General features: G+C 43.9%; 1 protein-coding gene across 9 annotated transcripts in view; it reads left to right on the top strand.

The window, feature by feature from the left end:
* LOC117356435 (cingulin-like protein 1) overlaps positions 1–24,788 on the top strand; it is a 60,499-nt gene that overhangs the window by 19,084 nt on the left and 16,627 nt on the right. For 3 of the 9 annotated variants that reach the window (XM_033935634.1, XM_033935637.1, XM_033935629.1), the window contains exons 2-7: positions 5,288–5,438; positions 9,392–9,460; positions 14,005–14,119; positions 17,066–17,250; positions 20,099–20,253; positions 20,563–20,725. In XM_033935634.1, coding sequence (XP_033791525.1) covers positions 5,334–5,438; positions 9,392–9,460; positions 14,005–14,119; positions 17,066–17,250; positions 20,099–20,253; positions 20,563–20,725 — 792 coding nt within the window. In that variant the 5' untranslated portion in view covers positions 5,288–5,333. Of the gene's footprint in view, positions 1–4,011; positions 4,031–5,287; positions 5,439–9,381; positions 9,461–14,004; positions 14,120–17,065; positions 17,251–20,098; positions 20,254–20,562; positions 20,726–24,788 lie in introns of those variants that run through there. The other 6 variants (XM_033935631.1, XM_033935630.1, XM_033935633.1 and 3 more) reach the window with 6 other exon arrangements.

The following is a 24,788-nucleotide window of genomic DNA, read 5'->3' as shown; positions in this document are numbered from 1 at the left end:
CCTCTTCTGTTTCTTCTTTCTTTGGAACCCTTGTTATGCACTCTTCGGGGGTTCGCGGAGGTTAGAGGTCTCTCGGTTGGCGACTTCGAACTTAAGACTCTGGTGTACGCGGATGACATGTTTTTAATTCTTACCCGGCCTGAAGACTCTCTCCCGGCAGCTCTGGATCTCATTTCTGAATTTGGATTTTATTCGGGGCTGTCTCTTAATTTAGATAAATCCTTGGCCTTACCTTTTCCACCGGATTTACGAACTTCGTGGAGGGGTGCTTTTCCTCTTCGTTGGGCTGATTCCGCTTTGCGTTACCTGGGGGTTAACATTCCGCTGGATTTATCTAGTCTGTACCGGTTAAATGTGATGCCGCTGTTTCAGGCTCTACAAAATAAGTTGCACCTTTGGGAAACTCTTCCTTTCTCGCTTCTGGGTCGAGTACATTTGTATAACATGCTCCTAGTTCCCTGTTGGCTTTATGTTTTTCAGGTCCTTCCCCTTTATTTGACTTTTCATGACGAGCGCAGACTGGAGCGCCTGGTCCAGAAATTTCTTTGGGCTGGTAAGAGACCTCATTTGTCTTATAGGCGGGTGGTGACTCCCTGGTATAGAGGTGGTTTGGGCTTATTGAATCTCAGATATTTGACAGTTGGTTGTGGCATGCGGCATATTAATGATCTCTTTAGGGGTACTTCAGCGTTCACTAACACTTCTCTGGAACTTTCCTGTTTTCATTCTACTCACTTTAGTGCCTATTTTCATTCTATCCCTTCTCTTGAACCTGAGTCTCTTTCTGTGAAAATACTATATCGACCCTTGCGGAAGGTTTGGCGTTGGGTCTGTAAATTTCACACTCTTTCTCCCTCTGTCTCTCCCTTTCTGCCTCTTCGCTTTAATGGTTCTTTCCTGCCTGGGATTGATGGGCCGAGTTTTGCTCGGTGGGAAGCGAAGGGCATTCACTATATATTTCACTTGGTTAATGATGATGGTACCTCTAAATCCTTTGCTCAATTGCAAGCAGAATTTGATCTTCCTCCTTCTGATTATTTTGCTTACATGCAAATCCATCACTACCTTTCTTCCTTACCTTCTAGCTCCTTGCAGGCCTCCTGTCAAGAGTCGTTGTCCATGGCTTTTACCATTGGTTCCCAACAATCGGTCCCCCTTAAGTTCCATCATCGCCACTTGAAAGATGAATGCCCTTTGTTTGACCATTCCCGGCTGCGGGATGCTTGGTCTTGTGATCTTGCTGTTGATTTGCCTTCTGATATACTCCTTCAGGCGGTTCGCCTCTGTCTACTTTTCGTAAATATACCACCTTTTGGGAACAACATTTTAAATTGATTTTTCGTTTATATATCTCTCCTAGAAGGGCTTATTTATCCCACTTCCGTCCAAATGCAGCCTGCCTTCGTTGTCAGGCTTCAGAAGCAAGCTTGGGACACATGTTTTGGACTTGTCCTAAGGTACAGCTTTTTTGGACTGCTATCTTTGCTTTTGTGGAGAATCTTTGGCATGTCAACATTCGCAGCTCCCCTTTGCTTTTGTTTGGGACTGTTCCTCATTACTTTCCACGTTCTAAAGGAGTTGCAGCCTTCCTTAAGTGGTCTGTACAGATTGTTCTGAAATGCATCTTGCTGAAATGGCTTGAGGCTGAAGCTCCGGACTATTCCCTTTGGAGATGCCGAATGATTTCTCTTCTGATGTGGGAGCGGAGGGATGTGACTGATATGTCTTCTCACCAGGGCCGCCTTTTCCAGACCACTTGGGAACCTTTTTGGTCTACTTTGACCCCTCTGGCTCGTAGCCGGATACTCAATTGATGCTCTTGTTAGTATTTACCCTTTTGTTTAGCTTGGTGTTTTACTCTTTTTTCTCATTTTTTGCTACAATGTACACTGAAGGAGGACCCAGGGGTGGGATTGGGGGGCGGGGGGGGGGGGGTTGTTTTGGTTGGGGTTTGGGGGGGGTTCTTTTGGGGCCATTTTATACTCTATTGAGCTGGATTTGTATTTTGTTGTGTTGCCTGTTGCTTTCCTGATTGCTCAATAAAAATATATTTGACTATAAAACACTGAGTGGAGTGGAAAGGGTAGATGTGAATCGCTTGTTTACTCTTTCCAAAAATACTAGGACTCAGGGGCGTGTGATGAAGCTACTAAATAGTAGATTTTAAAACAAATCAGAGAAAATATCTCTTCATATAATGTGTGATTAAACTCTGGAAATCATTGCCGGAGAATGTGATGAAATCAGTTAGCTTAGTGGGGTTTAAAAAAGATTTGGATAAATTCCTAAAAGGGATGTCCATAGGCCATTATTGAGATGGCTTGGGGAAATCCACTGCTTATTCCTGGGATAAGCAGCATAAAATCTGTTTTACTATTGGGATCTAGCTAGGTTCTTGGAACCTGGGTTGGCCACTGTTGGAAACAGGATACTGGGCTTGATGGACCTTCGATCTGTCCCAGTATAGCAATCCTTATGTTCTTAAAACGTCAGATACAGATGGGGGGGGGGGGGCCAGGAGCAGGCGCCCTCAATCTTCAAGATGTCGCTCCACCACAACTCCCAAGAGGCAGTTATAACGTCAAAGCCATCTTCTGAGCCTCCACACATCGGAGGAAGGTTATCGGCCTATTGGGGAGTTTGGGCGGAGATCACCACAGATTGCTGGGTGTTGGTTGTTATAAGGGAAGGGTATAAGCTCTTTTGGCCCCTCCCGGACCCTTTTCTAGACTCTCTTGCTGTGAGGTCTGAAAAAGCGGCCAAAGTCAAAGCAACAGTTCAAAGGTTGCTGATCTGGAAACCGTAGAGCCCCATGCACCATCTCTCTCTCACCTCTACCCCTATATCCATATCTCCCTCTCTCCTCATGCACCATCTCTCCTTCCCCTCACCCTTATGTCCATTTCTAACCTCTCTCACCATTCTCATCCGTCTTGCAACATATTTCCTCCCCCCCAACCCCAATCCCACTCACAAATATTATGCTCTGTCTTGCTTCAATGGGTCATCGTCGATTCTTAAAGCTGCCTGCTGCTAACCCGGAATCCACTTCTTTGTTGTGTCCCACCTGGGCAGAAACAGGAAGTTCTGACAGAGGACATGATACGGCAGAGGAGAGGCTTCCGAGTTAGCAGCAGGCAGCTGTAGAATTCGCTGCTGCTAACCCTTTGAAGCAAGAGAAGAACTGCAGCCACATAGTGAAAGAGCTGCTTGTTGCCAACCCTGGCCTAGAGGTATGAGGAATGTCTACAGATATAGGCTGGAGGAATGAAACTAATTGGCTATTTGTTTTAGCATCTCTCGCACAGCGACATGCCACTGCAGTGCAAAAAGGATGACAGCTAGCTAAAGCAACAAGTGCCGTGCCGTGCTGCCCCCCCCCCCAAAAAAAAAAAAAAAAAAGCTGATAGGTCAGTATTGCATAGAGATAGTAAACAGTAGCTTACAGAACATTACTGGCACATCTTTGGCAGCCAGTGCTTCACCCCATCTAATCCAAGGCTACAGGGCTCATATTTACACATCCAGGAGGGGTGGGGGTGGGGATTTGCCTTTAATTTATTGATTGTAATTTGTTGGTCTTGATCATTTGTATTATTCTTGATTGTCTTTATGCTATATGAGAGGGTGGGTGGGTGGGAAGGGATATGTTTTTATTATATCATTTAATGGAATTAAGTGCTGTTTATTTGTACATTGCTTGATAATATGTTGCACTTGATGTTGGCTTTTATAATGAATATATATAAATATATATTATGCAAGTGCCAGCCCCCACATTGTTCAGCAGCCTAATTTGACAGCTTTTGATCTGTCCTAAATTAAGCTGCTTAACTATGTGGATGCTGGCACTGAATATTTCCAGGTATTTAAGGGTCAGGAGCCTCTCCTTTCTGCTTAAGACACTTTGAATACCAGCCCTATGTATTCCATGTAACTTACAAACCAGCCCAGACTGATAATCAAAGGTAGCTGCAATATTTACTTCTACCAGATGATGGCACCAGAAAATAAAGAATTCCTATAAGAGGTAAAAAATTATTTATTTAGATTTACAGTATTAACCATCTTTTTCATGAAGAGTTTCATGAAGAGTATTCTTGACAATAAATGTTTATATTCATTCTTTGGAAAGGAAGCAAAGAGGGGTAGACTGCAGAGGGTATCAGTTACAAAGACAAAGTAAGAGGAAGGGTAACTCCCATGGAGTCAGAGGTACAGCATTGGTCATATTTTTGGGCAGACTGGATGAGCCATGCTGGTTTTTATCTTCTGTTATTTACAATGGGCCAGATTCTCAAAACTCTCCATGCATTTAACTATGGACACTAAACCAGTCATAGCCAGTGTAGCGTCCGTGTTTTACCGGCCAATTCTCAGAACACCATGGTCTTTTCCGTGCTTCCTAGCAGCCTCTGATTATAATATGCAAATGGAGCACAATGAGGTCATTAATATTAAAATGGTAATACAATGAAGTTGTTAATATTAAAATGAGCACTCCAGGTGATTCTCTAAACTTTTTGCACACTTTTTACTGGCAAAATTTTCCTGCAGCGTCAGAGTTGTCATAGCCTTACTTTCCTGTCAGTGCCTGAGTGCTGATTGACTCAAGCACTGACAGGAAAGTAAGGCTCGACAGCTCAGATCCCACCACAAAAAATCCCTTCCTGCCCAGAAATAAAAAGAACCCTGATTCCTCTCTCCCTCCCACCAACCTCATACCTTGAAGTTGAAGGACGGTAGGAGGGATGCCCATTCCCTCTGGTGGTAGGTCCACCTCTTCAAAATGACGGGCCTTCCCCTTTCTGGTGCATCCTGGGATGCACTAGGTGGGGCCTAAGGCCCTGATTGGCTCTGGCACCTAAGCCCCTTCCCCTTGGAGGGGCCTTACAACCTGAACCAATCAGAGCCTTAGTCCCCTGCCCGGTGCATCCTGGAATAGGGAGGGGCCTTAAGCATGCATATAATTTGCATGCTATTATGTTGAGAATTGCCAGAAAATGGGCCTTAAGCATGCATACAATTTGCTTGCTATTATGCTGAGAATCAATAAAAAAAGTCACTACCACTATGGCCACTACATTGACCTGCCGGATTTTACTGGTGAGTTTTGAGAATCCAGTCTTGTGTCACTGTGATCTGAGTATCCTGTCTCCAGCAGTGGTTGGTCCGGTTCAGAAGCAGATGGCTAACAGATAGGATACTTGTGAGAATGCACATCTTCCTAGGCTCAAAAATGTGTTGGGTTGATTCTTTTGTTTTTCATTTTTGCCTTGTAACCCAGATTTTAAACGTTTCTGACAAGAGTATGGCTACCACTACAGTGTTAAATGTGGAGGCTGAATATATTAGCAATCTGCAGCAGCAAATATACTTTCTGGAGTTGGAAGCCAACTTTCTATATCCTTCCTGGTATTTTTCTGGCACAGAAAGAGGTAAAGTAAAGAGACACACAGCTATTGGAGAGGTAAAGTAAAGAGACACACAGCTATTAGAGAGGAGGAGGATGCTGGTATGATGTGAGGGAGAGGGAAGGGGGAGACTGTGCTGGTTGCATGCTGTTGCTAGCACTGCTTTATTTCTCCATAGACAAAGGAGGGGACAACAATGCAGTAGTACATCAAACTTTAAAGGATCTACAGAAGACCTCAGAGGGAATCCCAATGTTGGATGAGATCTACCTGTCCTGCTCAGCAGAGACTGAGAAACTGGAGAGGACACCGCCTAAACCCACCTTTCCTCTTCCCTAGTTCTCCGGCTCTCATCCTTCCTGCTTTGTCTGCTCGTAATCTCTGGGTCAACTTTGACTCCTCTCTCTCCTTTACCACCCAGATACAACATATTGCTAAAACCTGCCACTTCTTCCTCTATAATATTACCAAAATCCGATCCCTCCTCTCTAAGCACACTACCCTCATCACTTCGTGCTTAGACATAAGAACATAAGCAGTGCCTCTGCTGGGTCAGACCAGAGCTCCATCATGCCCAGCAGTCCGCTCACGCGGCGGCCCATCAGGTCCAGGACCTGAATAGTAATCCTCTATCTATATCCTTCTATCCCCTTTTCTTTCAGGAAGTTATCTAATCCCTTCTTGAACCCAAATACCGTACACTGTCCTACTGCAACTCGGTACTCTCAGGCCATCCGCTTAGCTATCTCGCTCCCCTCCAATCTGTCCAGAATTCGGCTGCATGACTCATTTTTCGGAAGAGACGCTTTACTCATGTTACTCTTCTCCTAAAGTCACTTCATTGGCTTCCCATCTGTTTCCGAATACAATTCAAACTCCTCTTACTGACCTACAAATTCACTCACTCAGCTGCCCCTCACTATCTCTCTTCGCTTATCTTCCCCCATGATCTCCCCTGTGAGCTCCGCTCAGCTGGTAAGCCCCTTCTATCTTGTCCTTCTCTTCAACTGCCAACTCCAGACTCTGTTCCTTCTGCCTTACTGTACCATATGCTTGGAACAAGCTGCCCGAATCCCTAAGGCGGGCTCCTTCTCTGGCAGTGTTCAAGGCCTGCTTAAAAGCCCGCCTCTTTGAGAGAGTGCTTTCAACTCCTAACTCCTCTCACCTTGGGTTCTGCATCCCCTACCCTCTATGTCATGTCTTGTCTGTCCATGTTAGATTGTAAGCTCTTCCAAGCAGGGACCGTCTATAAATGTCATAATGTACAGCGCTACATATGCCTTTCAGCACTATATAAGTGATAAGTAGTAGTATTAGTCTGCTTCAATTGTTAGCAATGTAGCATTCTGCTTGGAGGAGTAGATTTTGGTTTTGGTTTTGGTAACATAGTAACATAGTAGATGACGGCAGATAAAGACCCGAATGGTCCATCCAGTCTGCCCAACCTGATTCAATTTAAATTTTTTTTTTTTTCTTCTTAGCTATTTCTGGGCGAGAATCCAAAGCTTTTCCCGGTACTGTGCTTGGGTTCCAACTGCCGAAATCTCTGTTAAGACTTACTCCAGCCCATCTACACCCTCCCAGCCATTGAAGCCCTCCCCTGCCCATCCTCATCCAAACGGCCATGCACAGACACAGACCGTACAAGTCTGCCCAGTAACTGGCCTAGTTCAATCTTTAATATTATTTTCTGATTCTAAATCTTCTGTGTTCATCCCACGCTTCTTTGAACTCAGTCACAGTTTTACTCTCCACCACCTCTCTCGGGAGCGCATTCCAGGCATCCACCACCCTCTCCGTAAAGTAGAATTTCCTAACATTGCCCCTGAATCTACCACCCCTCAACCTCAAATTATGTCCTCTGGTTTTACCATTTTCCTTTCTCTGGAAAAGATTTTGTTCTACGTTAATACCCTTTAAGTATTTGAACGTCTGAATCATATCTCCCCTGTCTCTCCTTTCCTCTAGGGTATACATATTCAGGGCTTCCAGTCTCTCCTCATACGTCTTCTGGCGCAAGCCTCCTATCATTTTCGTCGCCCTCCTCTGGACCGCCTCTTGGGTCTTGGGAGGTAAGGAGAGAACCAATTCTCAAGGCTGTAATACAGACACAACTTCTCATGTGCAACTAATCTACTCTCCAGCTGTCTTTCAGCAGTTCAGTTCACAATTAGCACTAATTTCAGCAGCTATGGTTAAATCAAACACAGAGAGGAGCCTCACAGGAGAAACTGATAATACAGCTGTTCTTAAAAATATTATTTCCTGGGTCCTAGGGAATCAACTCCTCAGTTGCTTTACAGACACAAAAAGTAATAAAGCATATGTTAGGTACTTGACCGGTGGAGATTTTTCATTTAAACCTTCCATGTCTCCTTTTGACTGGATCCCCTTTACCATTTCTCCTCTTCATAATTGGCATTATCCTAGGACAAGCAGGCAGCATATTCTCAACATGTGGGTGACGTCATCCACGGAGCCCCGATCGGACACTCTCGCAAGCAAACTTGCTTGAAGATCTTCAAGCTTGCGAGTGTACCGCGCGTGTGCCTTTCCGCCCTAGCTAGGGGGCGCGTCTCCTCAGCGTGGCCTCAGTTCTTGTTTTTCCACGGAGCCAAGAAGCCCTGTTCTACAGCTCTGCCGTTTTCCTACTTGCCTTCTCCCACAACGGCTTTCTTTGTTTTCTTTAAGTCGATGTGCGGCGCGTCTTTTTTTTCCAAAAACAAACAAACAAAAAAACCCAAAACAAAGAGATTTGTTGTGTTCCCGCTGGTTTTCCTCCAGTGGGCCTGACTTGGGCTTCGGCCCTGCCGCTAGTCCTAGTTTGGTGACGGCTGTGTTTTTCTTTCTCTCCTGGCCTCTCACCGGGTTCACCACGTGTGAGTAGAGTGGCCAGGCCTTTTTCCTTCATTGGACTCGACCCGACTTGGCCTCGATCCCCTGTGGCTCTCGTCTGCTGTGCCTTGTGAGGTTCCATCCTCGGGTAAGTCTCTTCTTTCCTTCCCAGGTACACTACATCGGTATAGCCTCCAGCTGAGTCTCAGGCGTTCCAGGCATCGAGTGCAGTCGTGCCAGCCTCTACGAGACTTTCGAAGCGTGCCTCCTTTAATAGGGAATACTCATCCTCGAGGTTGCCCTCTATGGAGCGCACTGCTGCACAGTCCTTACTAGTTTTCATTGGTATGGTGCCACCTTTCGGGATGGTACTTTGTGCCTTGACCTCGACTGGAGCTTTGTAACTCGACCTCGACTGAGGCTTCATGCTTCAACTTCGACTGAGGCCTCATGCCTCGACTTTGACTGAGGCTTCGCACTTCGACTCTGACACCTAAAAGGATACTTCAGATTGCACACTTTTTCTCCAGCTTAAAAGATGGACTAGTTTTAGATTCCTTTGCAGTATCTGGTTAGTAGGGTCTCTCCCTATGTGGTAAAATTAAAGTATGGTATGAGGGGAGCCTCCTTTACCCTTAGGGATCACTATCCAGCAGTACACTTTTCTTTCTTTATGTTTATTGGCATTTGATATACCACCCTATCTTAGAGAAGTTCAGGGTGGTGTACAATTTTGCCCCCTTTTCCAGGTTGGCTTAGTGAAGATCCATTTCAACAGGACCTGAGGTTTCTGTTCCTTAAAACATAACATGATTTTGGGTGATAGGACAAAGGTGGAATAATAACTAAGCTCCTTACTAGGATAACTCTTTGTTATGTGACCAATGAAATATTCAAAGCCTTACTCCGCAAGGCTTGAGACTTCTAGCCTCACCCTGGATCATTCCTAATCCTGACAATTTTGAACAGGTATCTTTTGGCTATATACTTATTTATGTGATCAGCAGCTGGTGCTGGATGCATACAAGCTCTTGAATATTAACCTGACAGATTTTTTTGAATCTTTTAATAAAATGTAAATCTGAATGCTTTCCACAAAGGATTTAATTTAGCCCTTAACTATGGCTTTTACTCGTAAACAGACTAAGAAGGCCACAGCTCTACAGCCAAGAATTACCTCAGAAGCAGAGCTTATGTTTCAGAAGTTAAGGGTAATCTTTTTCCTTACATTTTCATTGTAATTGAATAATACAATATCTAAAGTGATTGGAAGAATTGGAATAGATTAAACCTTAATTTCTGGTGGAACTCTTTGTGTCATATATATAAGATGGAAAAAATATTAGCCATACAGAAAGGACATTTTAATAAATTCAAGGATATTTGGGGACCATTAACAGATTATTGTAACAAGTAAATAACATTTTTCCCTTAATTATACAATTGCAAATGAGAGGGTGGGGTGTTTCTAATCTTATATTAATTGTTTGGATTAGTAAAAAAGAATATATTATATGATATACGCGATTACATATGATATGGTAAGGGTGGGAGGGAGGGATAAATTTCATTAATTTAAGATGATTGTAACAGAAATTCAAGTGATGTTTGTAAGTTCAAATGTTATTTCCAATTACACTTATTGTAAGTTGTAAAAATGAATAAAGAATTAAAAAAATAAATAAATAAATAAAGTGATGTCACTAGTAAAGTTATCCTGAGAATGTTAAAGCTCTTTCCAAAGTCCAGTTGGATGGCATTTTACACAGCACATTTGACGATCTGCTTCCTGTGGTTCCAGAAAATAGCGTTCACCATGATAATTTCCCCTAGCTTGGGGGGATTGTAGTGTGATGCTGGGCACATTGCATCTTTCAGTGAAATCCAGTGTGATCCCTGTTATGTTCTTACTAAGATTTCGATCTCTAAATTTTCTTATTATTGGTGGGGAGCCAAGATGGTGAATTGAGGACATGTTCAGTCAGAGCTCTTTACTTGCTGCCTTGTATTTTCCTTCTTTAGGATCATGAAGTAGGGTAGCAGCAAATTACTTTGTCCTCTTATATTGGCCCTGGCAGAGATGAAAATTCTTTGGCATTCAGTGTAGGAATAGGAACTGCAGCTGTCCTGGAGGAGACATTTAGTGGTTGCCAGCAATGCCTGGAGAGGTGCCTCATTTGTCAATAGACTTGACAGAGTCAATATACTTGACAGAGTCAATATCAGGAGTCAGTGATATAGGGTCAGCTGGGAGAGGAACATTTCAAAATTAGGTGTCTATATGCCTCCTACTGTGGCATGCTTTTACAGTCCCTTTGAATAGTGGGCCCACAGAAAATCTCAAAGCAGAGACAGATGAATTAATTGACATTAGAGAATGACACGGTGAAAAAATTGGTCCCCGTCACCGCCCCGTCCCCGTCTCACCATTCTCTGCACCGCCCTGTCACCGCCATTCCCTTCACCGCCCCGTCACCGCCACTGCCACCCCATTCACCGCCCCGTCACCGCCACTGCAACCCCATTCACCGCCCCGTCACCGTCACCGCTGCATACATAAAAGCCTCAAACGGGTACGATTTTAAATACTTTTCTTTATTTACGTATAAAGGAAACATTCTTTAAAACTTTAAAACTTAGTTAAATATTAGTTAATAACTATACAAAAACAAACACGACATGTACTTTTAATGCTTACAATGTTAGCCTACATGGTAAGTAGACGCGGCCGCTGTACCTAATCGCGGCAAATCGTGTACCTAATCGTGTACCAAATCGTGTACCTAATCGCGGTCACTATGCTAATCGTGATTAGCATAGTGACCGCGGCTACGGCTGCAAGTCTCCCCTCCCCCCAGCGATCACGGCAGGAGGGCACCCAACCCCTCCTGTAGACCCCCCCCAACGGCCCTCCCGACAATCGCAGCAGAAGGGTACCCAACCCCTCCTGCCGGTCCTCCCAATGGCCTCCCCTAAGATCGCCGGCAGGAGGGTACCCAACCCCTCCCGCTGGACCCCCCCCCCCCAACGAACCCTCCCACCCCGGAACCCCCTTAGTCTTACTTTCCAAGTTGGACCGGACGGCTCCTCACACGTATGGCCAGCAGGCTTGCCTCCATCCAAATGAGGCGGGCCCGCCCCTACCCTGCCCAACCCACAGGATCCTAGGGCCTGATTGGTCTAGGCACCTAAAGCCACTCCCGCTATAGGAGGGGCCTTAGGTGCTTGGGCCAATCAGGCCCTAGGATCCTGTGGGTTAGGCAGGGGAGGGGAGGGGCGGGCCCGCCTCATTTGGACGGAGGCAGGCCTGCTGGCCAGATGAGCGAGGAGCTGTCCGGTCCAACTTGGAAAGTAAGACTAAGGGTGGTGTTTCGGGATGGCGGGGTTTGTTGGGGGAGGGTCCGGCAGGAGGGGTTGGGCACCCTCCTATTGGCGATATAGGGGGCCGTTGGGGGGCCGGCAGGAGGGGTTGGGCACCCTCCTACCAGTGATCATAGGGGGGCTGTTGGGGAGCTGGCAGGAGGGGTTGGATATCCTCCTGCTGCGATCGTCGGGAGGGCCGTTGGGGGGGGGGGGGTTGGGATAGGCAGGAGGGGATGGGTACCCTCCTGCCGCGATCGTTGGGGAGGGCTGGTTCTGTCGGCATGAAGGGCTGAGCACCTTCCTGCCGGCGATCGTCGGGGGGGGGGGCGGGTTCTATTGGCAGGAAGGGTTGATCTGACAAATGAGGAGCCAGTATATTGGGGGGCGGAGTCAATGCGGCAACGTGCAGGTGAAACACAGGTAAATAGCGGTTCCTAGAAGGGGGGACATTGGCCTGCGGGGACAAATCTATTCACCGTTTTTGCGGGCGGTGAAAGGATTTGTTCCCGCGTCTGCGGCGATTTGCTAATGAGGTCACCATAACCCGCAGTCAAACCGCAGCCACGCAGCGGTTCGCTGCGGGGATCGATCCCCGTGTCATTCTCTAATTGACATTTCATTTCATTTGGGACTGGTATACTTACAGCCAAAGAAAAGGATTTTCTGAAAGTTCCAAACCCCATAGGGCCAACTATTTATATGTTACCAAAGATCCACAAATCAGTGACCAGACCCCCCCCCCGGGAGACCCATCATCTCAGCACCATCTTTGTGGCCCACTTCTTGAGACCATATATACCGAAAATTAAGGGCTCTTTATACAAAGGTACGTTAGGGCCTTAACGCACGAAATAGCACATGCTAAAATGCCACGCGCGCTGGCCGCTACCGCCTCCTCTTGAGCAGGCGGTAGTTTTTCAGCTAGCTTGCGCTAATCCGGTGCGTGCACTAAAAATGCCAGCGCACCTTTGTAAAAGGAGCCCTAAATCATATATCCGAGACTCGGCACATTTCATCAATCTTCTGAATGAGATAGAATGTGATTTTTCAGATGTAGCATTGGTTACGTTAGATGTATGTGATGGGGTCCGGGTGGCCAAGGCAGGAGGGAATGGGCAACAATCCTACAATCCTGCTGATCTTCATGGGAGGGGAAGACTAGACCTTCAGCAGAAAGAAGTGGGTATCCCTCTTGACAATTCTTTTTTTTTTTTTTAGTTCAGAGGGTGGGGAAGGGGGGCCATCATCACGACTTTTTTTTGAGAGGGGGACACAGTTGCTGTGCATTTGTAACATATGCACATCTGTGCCCATAATTTTTTTTTTAAAAACCAAAACTACTCTTCCAGTTCCAAACAGCTGAGCGACAGAAGGCTACTTTGGGTTTCCCCCTGCCATTCATTTTCAGGGCTTCCCTGCTGGCTTTGCGCATGTATCAGTCGCGTTCTCCAACGACTGATCAGATGAGGTTATGGTGGACCTTTGCAAAATTAATTTGCATGCAGAATTGTTTCAGTATTGATTACCGTTTTCTAATCGGACAATTTATTGGCACCACAGTGACTCGCATGATTTTAACAGCGATTTTAGAACATCTGGGCCTTGCAATGAAAAACACTGATCTAGCTTTTCACAAGTCTGAAGATATTTTTGAGCCCAATGTTTAACCCATAGCAGTCAGCAATGTTTATGGTACTGTCACCCTTAAGCAGCATATCTGGATGTTCAATGCTAGACCTAATCTGGGCACCAGCATATCTGGATGATGTCCAGCTGCTGGAGATTATCTGGATGCCAGCCAATAACCAGATAAAGTTAGAACAGCCATTTTGCTGAAGATGATTGCTTACCGGGTAACTCCCAGCTCCACTCTGACTTTATTGGTAGCAATATCCAGTCATGTGCCACTGAAAATCTGGTTATAAGCAGCTCAACAGGGAATAATCAGGTAGGCACCTCTCGTGCCCAGGCATCGCCCTCTGAATATTGGTTTCATTGCTTTTTTAACCGGATATGAGCCATGTAGTTTGCTTTTAGTTGTGCAAGTGAGGAGAAAAGACTGGCAAACTTTTTGTTTATTTTATATTGCTTTTATAGTATTTATTATTTTATGGAAGGAAAGAACCTTCCTTATGGCAATATACAACACTGCCACTGAGCCAGTGCCTAGTTTGCTTTTATTTCAAATTTTTCTTATAAGCATGAGTAACCTGATTTGTCCATGTGACACTGAAATAATGTGGCTAAGTGACATCTGAAACTCTATCAGGCTGCATTTAGTGACATGAACATGACAGTTCTCTGAAGGCATATATGAAGCTATCATGTTTATTTATCTTCTCTTGGTGTATATCAGAGTTTCTTCAGAAAACATCCTTTCTGTTTCCTACAGGAAATGCAGTCGCAAGCAGAGGGGCTTCGTTTGGAATTAAAGCGAAAAGAAGCCAGCTTGTACATTTGGCGATCTGAGCTGGAACAACTGAGAAGCCAGATTTCCTTGGTAGAGGGTAATTAGTGTTCACAGTAATTCAAATGAGATATGCTCCGTTTGCCGAGGTCTGGGATTATTGGAGGCAGCTACAGTATAAATCCAAAAATCCAGATAGGGATTAGGTCAGTCCGGATTTTCCAGATTCTGAGGCAGTACTTTTAAAATTCAAATTTAAGGACAAATAAAGAAGAAATAACAGGAAATTTTGTTTATTTAATCACTAATATAGAACACTTCTTGTATCAAAATGGGTATATTTACAGGAAAATTATACAAGAAAAACATACAAAGAAACTTAAATGTTATGTCTCAATGAATTAGATCACAGTAGGAGTCATAAAAAACTTAGGTATTTTCCTGTAAAATGTTTTTGAATGTTCATTTTTTCCTCTGCGTAACATGTACTGTAAAAACTCCAGTATCACCATCTCTCTCTCTCTTTTCCCCCATCTCTGTCTCTCTTCCCTCATCCAGTCTCTCGCTCTTCCCTCATCTAGCATCACCCATCCATCGCCACCCCCCTGCAGCTTTTAGAAAATGCCTAAACCCAAAGGAGGGGTCTAAGTCCCCAGTGGCCCCTCCCTCTCTCTACCCCACATATGGTTCAACATTTCTCCCTCCCTTCCTGGAACGCACATGGTCCAACGTCTTTCCCTCCCAGCTCTGAGTTCTCTCTCTCCTCCCCCACCCCAACTCCCCATGTACCTTTTAATAAGCGAGCAAGCCAGGACCAGGCCTTTCCCTGACACATGTCCTGTCTCTTTTGACACAACTTCCTGTTTTTAGAAGGGCGGGATGGATCACAGGGAAAGGCCTGGTGCAAGCTGCAGGCAGTCTGTGAGTTAAAGGCTGCCACTGGTGCTGCAGAACCAAATAATTGCTTACTTATTAAAAAATACGCAGGAGGGGAAGAGAGCAAGAGCCTGGGAAGAGAGGGAGAGATGTATGGTGGGGGAGGGGGGATAGGAGACTGGTAATCAAAAAGAAAACGATCACCACTGCACAACTGTCCACAAGGTCCAATAGAAGAGAGCAGACTGTGCCTGGTCTTCAAAACCCACTTTATTAGCAATCAGCCATAAAATATCATAGAACTTGCATCTTACAATATACACAAGCATAAGGATTCAATATTTTTCATTACATACAAGCATAAATAATGATGGTGTATATATATTTTAATTGTGATTGCTGACGCACCCAGAGAGACAGGAGGGATGCCCACTCCTGGCATTTTTCAATTAACTTAGGCATCTGCAGGGCACCTTCCAGCACCTTACGTTTAGGTGCTGGTTATAGAATTTCCCTGTTAGTCGCCTATTTTTATCTGCATACAGAAAAGGCGGGTTTTTTAGATAAATTGCTTTTGAAAATTACCCTTCCTGTGCACATAAAATGAAAGTAAAATCCGAGTCTTAGTACCTGCTGTACACCGCCTTGGGTGAATCTCTTTATAAAGGCAATTCTTGTACAATAACTCTGGAGTCTATACCTTAGGGTTATTTATCTCTTCAAACCTTAAAACTGTAGGGAACTTAAAACCAGTTTCTAGCCCCTCCTGTGGTCATCTCCTGTTACTCACCCCTGGAATTCCAGTTTCGTTTCCTACAGCCTAAGCTGTAGGGGCTTATCTTTTCTGCTCATGCTTTATTTTTCTGAGTTCTAGTATTTAATTTGACTTGATGTGGTGGCGAAGCAAGATGCAGCTTTTGGGGCTGGCGGCAGGCTCATCGGCCCCTCCCTGATGTGTTGGGACTGCTTTGATACATCCCTAAGGTGTAGATTCCAGAGGTATTATACAAGAACAAAAGATTAGGTTTCATACCTCTGCTAATCTTCTTTCTTGTAAATATCCTCTGGAGTCTACATACCCTCCCAGTTTTTCTGTCTGATTTGCAGGTCGCCTGCTCACTAACTGGTAAGCTGGATTTCTGTCTTTGGCCAGCCTCACTAAGAATTCCATTCTTGTTCACTTATGTAAGGTTTAGGGGTCCCCTGGTGGTTGTCCCCCTTCTAAATTTCAAGCTGTGTCTCCTTTAACCAAATTTATGCTGTTTTCAATTTGTTTAATGTTCAAATTTGATGGTAACTCTTTGAAATTGTTGTTCATGAGCAGAATTATTATGTAGCGGGGAGTCTCCGCACCCCCTCTCTCTTTTCTTTTGTTTCCTGTTTTGTGATATAGATCTACCTGGCTTGTGTACTGACTGGAATTCCAGGGGAGAGTAACAAGAGATGACCACAGAAGGAGGGGCTAGAAATTAGTTTTAAGTTTCCTACAATTTTAAGGCTAGAAGAGATAAATAACCCTAAGGTATAGAATCCAGAGGATATTTACAAGAAAGAAGATTGGCAGAGGTAAGAAACCTAATCTTTCATTAATAAATCTCAATAAATAAATAAATAAGAGCCTTGTATACTGCTTTTGGTGCTCACACTGGTAAAATTATTGATGAATATATACTTTCAACTGTGCACCAAGTTTTATATTTGTCTGTTCCATTATGTTTTCAAAACCTTTGTAAAATCTACCAACCAGCCAGAAAGCTGAGATCTGAGGGAGGGAAGAGACTGATTAGCGTTAAGGAAAATAGAGTTTATTATGTAAAATCAAAGATGTCTTTGTTCTCTATAATTGAAGTAAACCTTGGAATTCTCTTCCTGGAGTTTTGAAACTATGACCTTTAAGAAATTGCTGAAAACACAACTATTTGTAGATGTGTTTAATATAATATATGATGAGAGGTCTTTGATCTAGTTTTGGTTTATCGTATGATTTTTAGAATTGAGAGATATAGTGACGTTAGCATCAGGTTACTATGAAATGCAAATATTATTGTATTTTGTTTATAATCTGAAATATTGTTGTTTGTTTTAACATTATGTATTTTCTTATGTACACTTCTTAGATATAAGTGGTTTATAAATTTTTTAAATAATTTTTTTAAAAATTTTTTCTTAGATGGTCACTCCAGAGAAAAGCAATCTTTGGTGAAAGAGATTATACAGCTAAAACAAACGAAAGAACAGACTGATAGGCAGGTCTCTCAGAAGGAAACCGAGATCCTGCTCCTCAGACAGGAACTAGAAAGGGAACTAAACAATGAAAATAACAAGGCACAACAAATCATGGTACTTCAATCCAAGGTATGACCAAACAACTGATAGGTTTCTTTGGTAGCAGGATACAGTGAGTGTGACAAATTTAACAAATATTTCAATAAGCACAAAATTAAGGTTGTAAGTAAGACCGGTAGTGTAGCTTATTTTAAAAAATATCAAAATAAAAACCAACATTTGGACAAGTTTTTGATGAACAAGATGATTACCAGTTATTAGTGAAGCAAGAATGGGGGAGGGTAGTTGTCTTTAGTTGGTGTAAATCAGTGTCTTGCAAATTTTTTCCATTGCGGCACACTAAAATCGGGGCCGTGTCTACAGACCTCTGTGTGTGATGTCATCACATCGACGTCCATGCATGCTCAGAGACCCTGTAGACGCAGCCCTGAGCTCAGGGTCCATCCAAAACTTGGACAAACTGTTGGGTTTTGGAAATCCCTCCATCGCTGGGGAGGCAGAGAGGAGGAGAGGCTGCTGCTGGCAGTGATCAATTCGTCTCTTTCACCGCACACCTAGAATCTTGCCATGGCACACAGTTTGCGATACACTGATGTAAATCCTCACACCCAAAATTGGGCGCAAATTCTGGTGCCAAACACAATTCTATAAATGATGAACAATACTGAGTTCCTGTTCCGGTGCCGTTCCCCGGTTGAGTTCACCTGCATAGACCCCTCCTGACGAAGAAAACGAAACCTGGGTCGGGGGGCTAGGCATTGAAGTTAATATGCACAAGGTACTTTAATAACACTTTTGCACTTTTCACTATTGTTTGCATTAACTGCATTAGATGCACAAGTATTCCATTGACGCTGCTATTGAACTGTATATTTGCCCGCCATTTGCTGGTAGGAGCATGAAGAAAAATGTGGTTGGTTTTTTAGTCATATGAACTTTTCCAGCGTTATTGGAAGCTGAATCAATGCATTGTTGCTGTGAGTGAGTGATTTGGTTTTAACATACAAGTTTGTAAGCCAAGAAAAAGCTGTGATTCAATAAAGATTAAGAACAATACTGAGTACCATATACAGAATAACGCTCATTTTTATTGGTGTCCAGAGCAGTGGTTGGAGCTACAGCCTCAGTACCCTGGGGTTCAAATCCCGCACTGCTCCTTGTAACCCTGGGCAAGTCACTCAGTCCTTCATAGTCCCAGTTTCGTTAGATAGATTGTGAGCCCACTGGGATAGATAGGGGAAGTGCTTGAGTACCTGATTGTAAAAACCGCCTTAGATAACCTTGATAGGCGGTATATAAAATCCTAATAAACTTAAACTTGAAACTGGTCTCCTTATACGAAGGCGCATTAGCAGGTTTAAAATGTAGCTTTCTGCCAGCAATCCCTCTGCCAGACCCTAGGGAAGCAAAGCAAAGCACATGTAGCCTGTGGGGTTTTTCTACACAATTCTCGATGGTGCTGTAAAAAGCGTCACAGACATAGCCTTTGTTCCCTCTAAGATGAGCACAGAAGCAATTGCTCATACATTATAGGAGCGCTGCTCACAAAAATACTTGCAAATCTGGAAAATTGTTGGATTTTAGAACTTGTTGCTCACACACAAAAAAAATTTTTTTAATTCTTTGTTGTTCACATGAGAAACAATTTGCACGCACCTGGCCAATCCTTAGAGGGATCATTGGACACGGCCAATTAGAGAACAAACTGCATGCAATGACAGCACCTGTCACTGACAGAATTACAGCTCTGATCATCTCTCTTCCCTTTCCTTTTCCTATTGGGCAGAGGAGTAAAGGACTCAGTTATTATAATGAAAGGAGGAGTTTTTATCTGTGGGAATTTTGCAGAGCTGTGAAGCCTGGAACAAAATTCAACACTTTTGTCTCTTGGTTTTCCCTGCCGTTAGGACCCTTGCAGTTAGGGAGGTCTTCAGACCTAATGCCTTAATAGCCAGCAGCAGCACAAAAATTGTTAGCTGAGTTCTGCCTCATGGTAAATCTTAAAAATAGTTGGCAATAAAATAAAGGCTATAATAACCAAAGAAGAAGGTTAGTATTCAAGCCACAAACATAAAAAAAACTAACCAAGACAGTGTTGTGAGAATCTTGTCAATAAGCATATATAAGACACATAAAATAAAGGCTGTCATCACATAAATATTGTCCTGCAGTCTGGGTAAACCAGAGGCATCGGAGTGTCCCTTCCCACTTAATAGAATTAGGAGAAGAGGAAGAACACTGCTTTATTTTACCATTTTTATTGGCTTGGTATCCAACTAAGTATTTTATCCAAGTCTGAGGAAAGAAATCAGTGCCCTGGTAGATCCCTGGGGACACCAGTTTATCTCCATCCATGAGGAAATTTACCAAAAGTTCCAGGTACAAGAGAGCTCACAGCCCAGAAAAACAAATATTATGTTGCTGGCCCTACTCTCATGCTCTGAAGAGGAGAACACTAGACAACTGCCTAGAATTTCCCCTAGTGGCCAAGGCTTACACATAGAATAAATAAAGGTGGGAGAAGAGGAAGAGAAAGAACAGGTGAGAAATTGGAGGAGGATGATTGAGAGGAAGAACTTGGAAGGAAGAAGGTGGAGAGAGAACCCGAAGAGGCAATAAGTTGAAGGAAGAGAGGGAGTTAATGGAGACTGAGCTAGAGGAAAATGAAATTTGGGAGAAGAAGGGGGGAAATAATCAGCTGATACAGGGAAGAGAAGAGAGTAAAAAAAACAGGTCTAGATGTGGGCAAGGCTCTGAAAGGATAAAAGAGGGGGAAGAGTTGAGAACCAAAGAATGTGAAGGGCTTGAAAGGAGAAAGAGTACACTCTCCAGTTTCATCCTTTGTTCCCCATCATGGTTTACTCAATGTACTCACTTAAAATGACTCTTGTAATGACTTTTCTGTGTCCTGTTAAAGTTAAAGCAGAAGTCTGAGCAGCAAAAGGCTATGGAGATGCAGATGTCTGAGAAGAGCATGGAAATACTGAAAGTGCAATCTGGTATACATGAAATAGAAGAGAAAATTCAGCAACGTGCTGCAGCCATGCATGAACAGATCACACGTGACCTTAGGTATGAGAAACCAATACTACAGATTGCCACAGTAATTCAATTCAGATTTTGAAAAAGGGAATAGATAACCACTATTGAAGTGTGTTTACATTTTTTGGGGCCTCTCTGTATATGAACCTTTTGTGGTATTGCGGTATATAAAAATAGTTGTTGTTATTATTATTCCTTTGATGTACCATCTTCAAAGTTTTGTAGCCTTGTCCCTCTCTTTGTAATATGACGATGGTTACATTTTAATTTCTAATAGTTATTAGCATGGAAGGCTGCCCTCTTAAAACACAATAACTCTGGACATGGGTTTCTCCTCAGGAATGAGATAACACGTCTTCATCAGCAACTGCGAGAGAGAACACTGCAGGCAGAGCAGGATCGTCTCCTGAAGAATAAAAGGATGGAAGACTCTAGCACAATAGCAAAGGAGAATGCTGCCCTAGAATCCCAGCTCCTAGAGATCAACAAGCAGTTAGACATAGTAAGACCAAGGAATGGGTCCTCATCTTGCTGCCTTAGGGCTCCTATTACAAAGCGGCACTTCCGATTAGCTATTCAATTCCCATGGTAGCTGAAACTTCGGTTTCTACTTGACAAAGATGTAGCGAGACCCTGAAACCTGCACCAAGCACAATGCCAGCTGCGGAAACTCTGAGAGAACCTCTATCCCATGGGCTTCTTCGCATTCAGCATTAGCTAATTGGTAGCACTGTTTTGGAAAAGGAGCCCTTCAGTTGTGGATGGTGCTTTGTACGAAATAGAGCTGTAAAACTACAGTTGAGCATGTCATTATAGTGAATTGTGTGTGGGACTGAATAGAACCAAAATGGCCTCCAGCTGTAGACAAAATAAGTGCACTGGCTGAAAAACTAAACTGAACCTTAAGTTTGCATACCATATCCTCTCCATAAAGATAGAGCGCAGAACAGTGTACAGGTAATTCAATAAATGAGGGAAAGACATAATAAGAAATTAGAGGTTATAAAGAGGATTGGCTCTCGATTTCTATGAGCAAACAATTTTTGTCTGCCTCTTACCAAATAAAAATTTTTGTAGTTTTTTTTACCCATTCCTGCATTTTTTATGTTCATTAGAACGTTTTAACATGTGCAAATTGTACAAGGAGGTGCTGAAAAGTCCTCAGCCCAACCAACCAACTTCTTAAATATTGAGTGTTATTTTGCCACTGTAGCTAAAAAGAGTGTTATCTTATTTCACTAAGTGCCAATTTGAAGAAACAAAATTCTGTGTTTCAAATCATTGATTGAACCATAACCACACAATTTTCTTCTTGATTGGGCTGCGAACTATTCAGCATTCCCTTGTAGGTGTGCTAATTCATAGTTTAATATGTGCTAAATAGACTTTCTAGTGCAATAGGTGTGACATTCTGGATGAACGGGTTATAACCCAGTGCATGCGATTTTTGAATCCCTCCTACTTCACAAAGGGCTCTGCTGCACCCTACAGTTTTTTCCTTCTGCATGCAAGCCTGAAGAAGTATTTTTGTTCTGCTCTGCTTATTTCTTTATTTTTCTGTGGTATTTTCATATATTTTTCCTCTCATTCGGTGCTTAGAGCTCCCCTGTTCTGAAGCTTTCCCTCTGCTGCAATCTGTCCAGGCTGAAACAGGAAGTTGCATCTGAGAGAAAACTCCAGGGCAGTTACTGGCAGCTTGTGAGAATGGCGGCCATGCCAGGGCCCCTCTGAAAAGAAAAATTTGGATGTTAAAAAGAAGACAGGGGAAGCGAGGGAGATGGACAGAAGGAAAGATATGTCCAGACTGCGGGGCCCGCTGGAGCTATGGGGCCCAGGACAGCTTGATGGTTCAGCTCTTGGTCGTAATTACAGTTGCCAGTGTCCTTGGCTGAGAAGCTCATTGCAACCATTGACCAATTCAAGGGCGTTGGTCGCCCTCTCAGAGAAAGTGGCTGATCAACAGACTGGAGTTGCAAGCTATTCGGCTAGCTCTGCTGAAATTGCAAAAGACTCTGGAAGGACAAGAGGTCAGGGTCTTCTCCAGCAATGCTACAGTGGTGGCATAGGTCAATCGCTAGGGCGGCACCAAGAGTGCCCACCTGCGTCTAGAAGCCCTTCTGCTCTTCTGGATGGAATGGAATTTACAAGCGCTGTCAGCAGTGCACATAGTAGGAGTGGACAGTGTTCAAGCCAACTTCCTCAGCAGACAGATCTTAGATCCTGTTGAGTGGGCGCTAGTGAATAGAGTTTGTGACCCAGAAAGCCTTCAGAAAGAAAAGGACACCCTCCAGGCCACTTTTCTTGCTAATGGCTACCTCTCAAACCCTAACACTAACTGGGCTGAACTGAACTGTTTGCTGATATTGTGAAAAAGAAAATTGAATCTCTACAGAACAACAAGAATCTTTTTGAAATGAGACTTAGGAGACTGGGGTTGGAGGAACGACTTAGGAGACTGGGGTTGTTCTCCCTTGAGAAGAGGAGACTGCGAGGAGATTTGATTGAGACTTTCAAAATACTGAAAGGAATCGACAAAATAGAGCAGGGAAAACAGTTATTTACAATGTCCAATGTGACAGGGACAAGTGGACACAGACTGAAGCTGAGAGGGGACAAGTCTAGGACAAATATTAGGAAGTTCTGTTTCACGCAGCAAGTGGTAGACACCTGGAATGCTCTCCCAAAGGAAGTAATTGAGGAATCCACCGTTCTAGGATTTAAGGATAAAACTAGATGCACATCTCCTTAAGAGTGGCATAGAGTGATACGGGTATGGGTAAGCTGGATGCACATCTCCCTATGAGAAGCATAGAGTGATATAGGGACCAAAACTATGCCAGGGTACTCCTGGCGGGGCCTCCGCGTGTGCGGATTGCCGGGCTTGATGGACCTAAGGTTTGATCCGGAGATGGCAATTCTTATGTTCTTATATCAAGTATGGATTATTGTTAGCTGGGAAGACACAACGCAGCATTTGGTATTAAGAATTTTATTGAGGAAAAGTGGGACTTTGTGATATGTGCACTGAGGGGGAGAGTCTTAGTATATTTTAAATGATGAAGTATGATGAATGTAATGTGATGTAGTATTTATGGTGAATGATAAAGTGCATTTTTGAATGAGAATATGTATAGTACTACACAGGGCTGTGTATACTTTGTAGCATTATACATGAAGCAGTGAGTTTATTTGGAAGCTAATATTTTACATTGTATGGAGTGAGGATGCAAATAACTTCCAGAATCTTTATGCTTTGATGATTTATTGAAACAGCCTTCGGGCGAAACATATTGAAATGACAGGTCCCTTCCCGATATGAACAACAAAAAAAGGATAAGTTTTTAGCTTTTTACTATAGCTATTTAATGAATTTGGCTTAATATATAGCACTGAACACATTTGGAAAACTGATTAATGAAAAATTTGTTACCTCGTAATAAGGGTCATGTATCTCTCCTTTTCTTAGATTTCCTTACACATCCAGGGTGGGTGGGGGGAGGGAAATGTATTTTGAGGATTAAAATTACTTAATTATTATATTACATTACATTAGTAATTATAATATTGTAATCACATCATATGTCTTATTGTATTAGAATTGGAAGGAGGGTGGGAGAAAATGATTGTTTTATGTATTGCTTGTGTATTGCTTGTATTGCTTCTGCTCCTACCTGCCCTGCCGCGCACACAGAGCCAACCGGAAGTCTTCCCCGATGTCAGCGCTGACGTCGGAGGGCAGGCTTTGCTTAAGCCCTCCCTCTGACGTCAGCGCTGACATTGGGGAAGACTTCCGGTCAGCTCTGTGTGCGTGGCAGGGCAGGTAAGAGCAGAAGACGAGCCTCGCGGCTCGAATTATATTTGGCTGAGAAAGTTGCTAAGATGAGGGCTAGGAGGCAAACGCAGAACACAAAAGGAGGGAGGGAGTGCATTTTTGGACACAAGGCATGAACTTGGGAGAGAGGAAGGGAGGGAAAGAGATGCTGAGGTGGAGGAGGGAATGTGTTTTTGGACACAGAAGGCATGGACTTGGGAGAGAGGAAGTGAGGGAAAGAGATGGTTGTGTACACGGGGAATGCAAGAAAGGAGAATTTTTGGTCATAGGGAGGGAGTGAGGTACAGACAGTGGCATACCAAGGTGGGGGGGGGTTTACGCCCCAAGGGGGTGCACAGCTGGCCACCCTCCAGTGTTCTCCCTAGGCCAGCAAACTGCAGCTCTTTAGCCACTTGATTGTCACCGCCGCCATCGGGAACAGGCTGGCGCCGAGTTCTCCCTGCTTTTCCCTGTGGGGCCGACCAACTCTCGCCGCCCACATCAATTCTGACATTGGAGAGGACGTTCTGGGCCAGCCAATCACTGCCTGGCTGGCCCAGAACGTCCTCTCCAACATTAGAATTGACTACGGGCGGCGAGAATTGGTTGGCCCCGCGGGGAAGAGAAGCAGGGCGAACTCGGCGCTGGCCTGTTCCCGATGGCGGCAGTGGCAACCTATTCCCCAGCGGCGGTGGCAGCATTTTCCCAATGGTGGTGGCATGGGGGAGGGGAGGGCAGGGAGAAAGAAAGAAAG

This window comes from Geotrypetes seraphini, chromosome 3 (assembly GCF_902459505.1).
Source record: "Geotrypetes seraphini chromosome 3, aGeoSer1.1, whole genome shotgun sequence".
In the NCBI taxonomy this organism is placed as follows: domain Eukaryota; kingdom Metazoa; phylum Chordata; class Amphibia; order Gymnophiona; family Dermophiidae; genus Geotrypetes; species Geotrypetes seraphini.
This window is presented reverse-complemented; position numbering and strand designations above follow the sequence as displayed.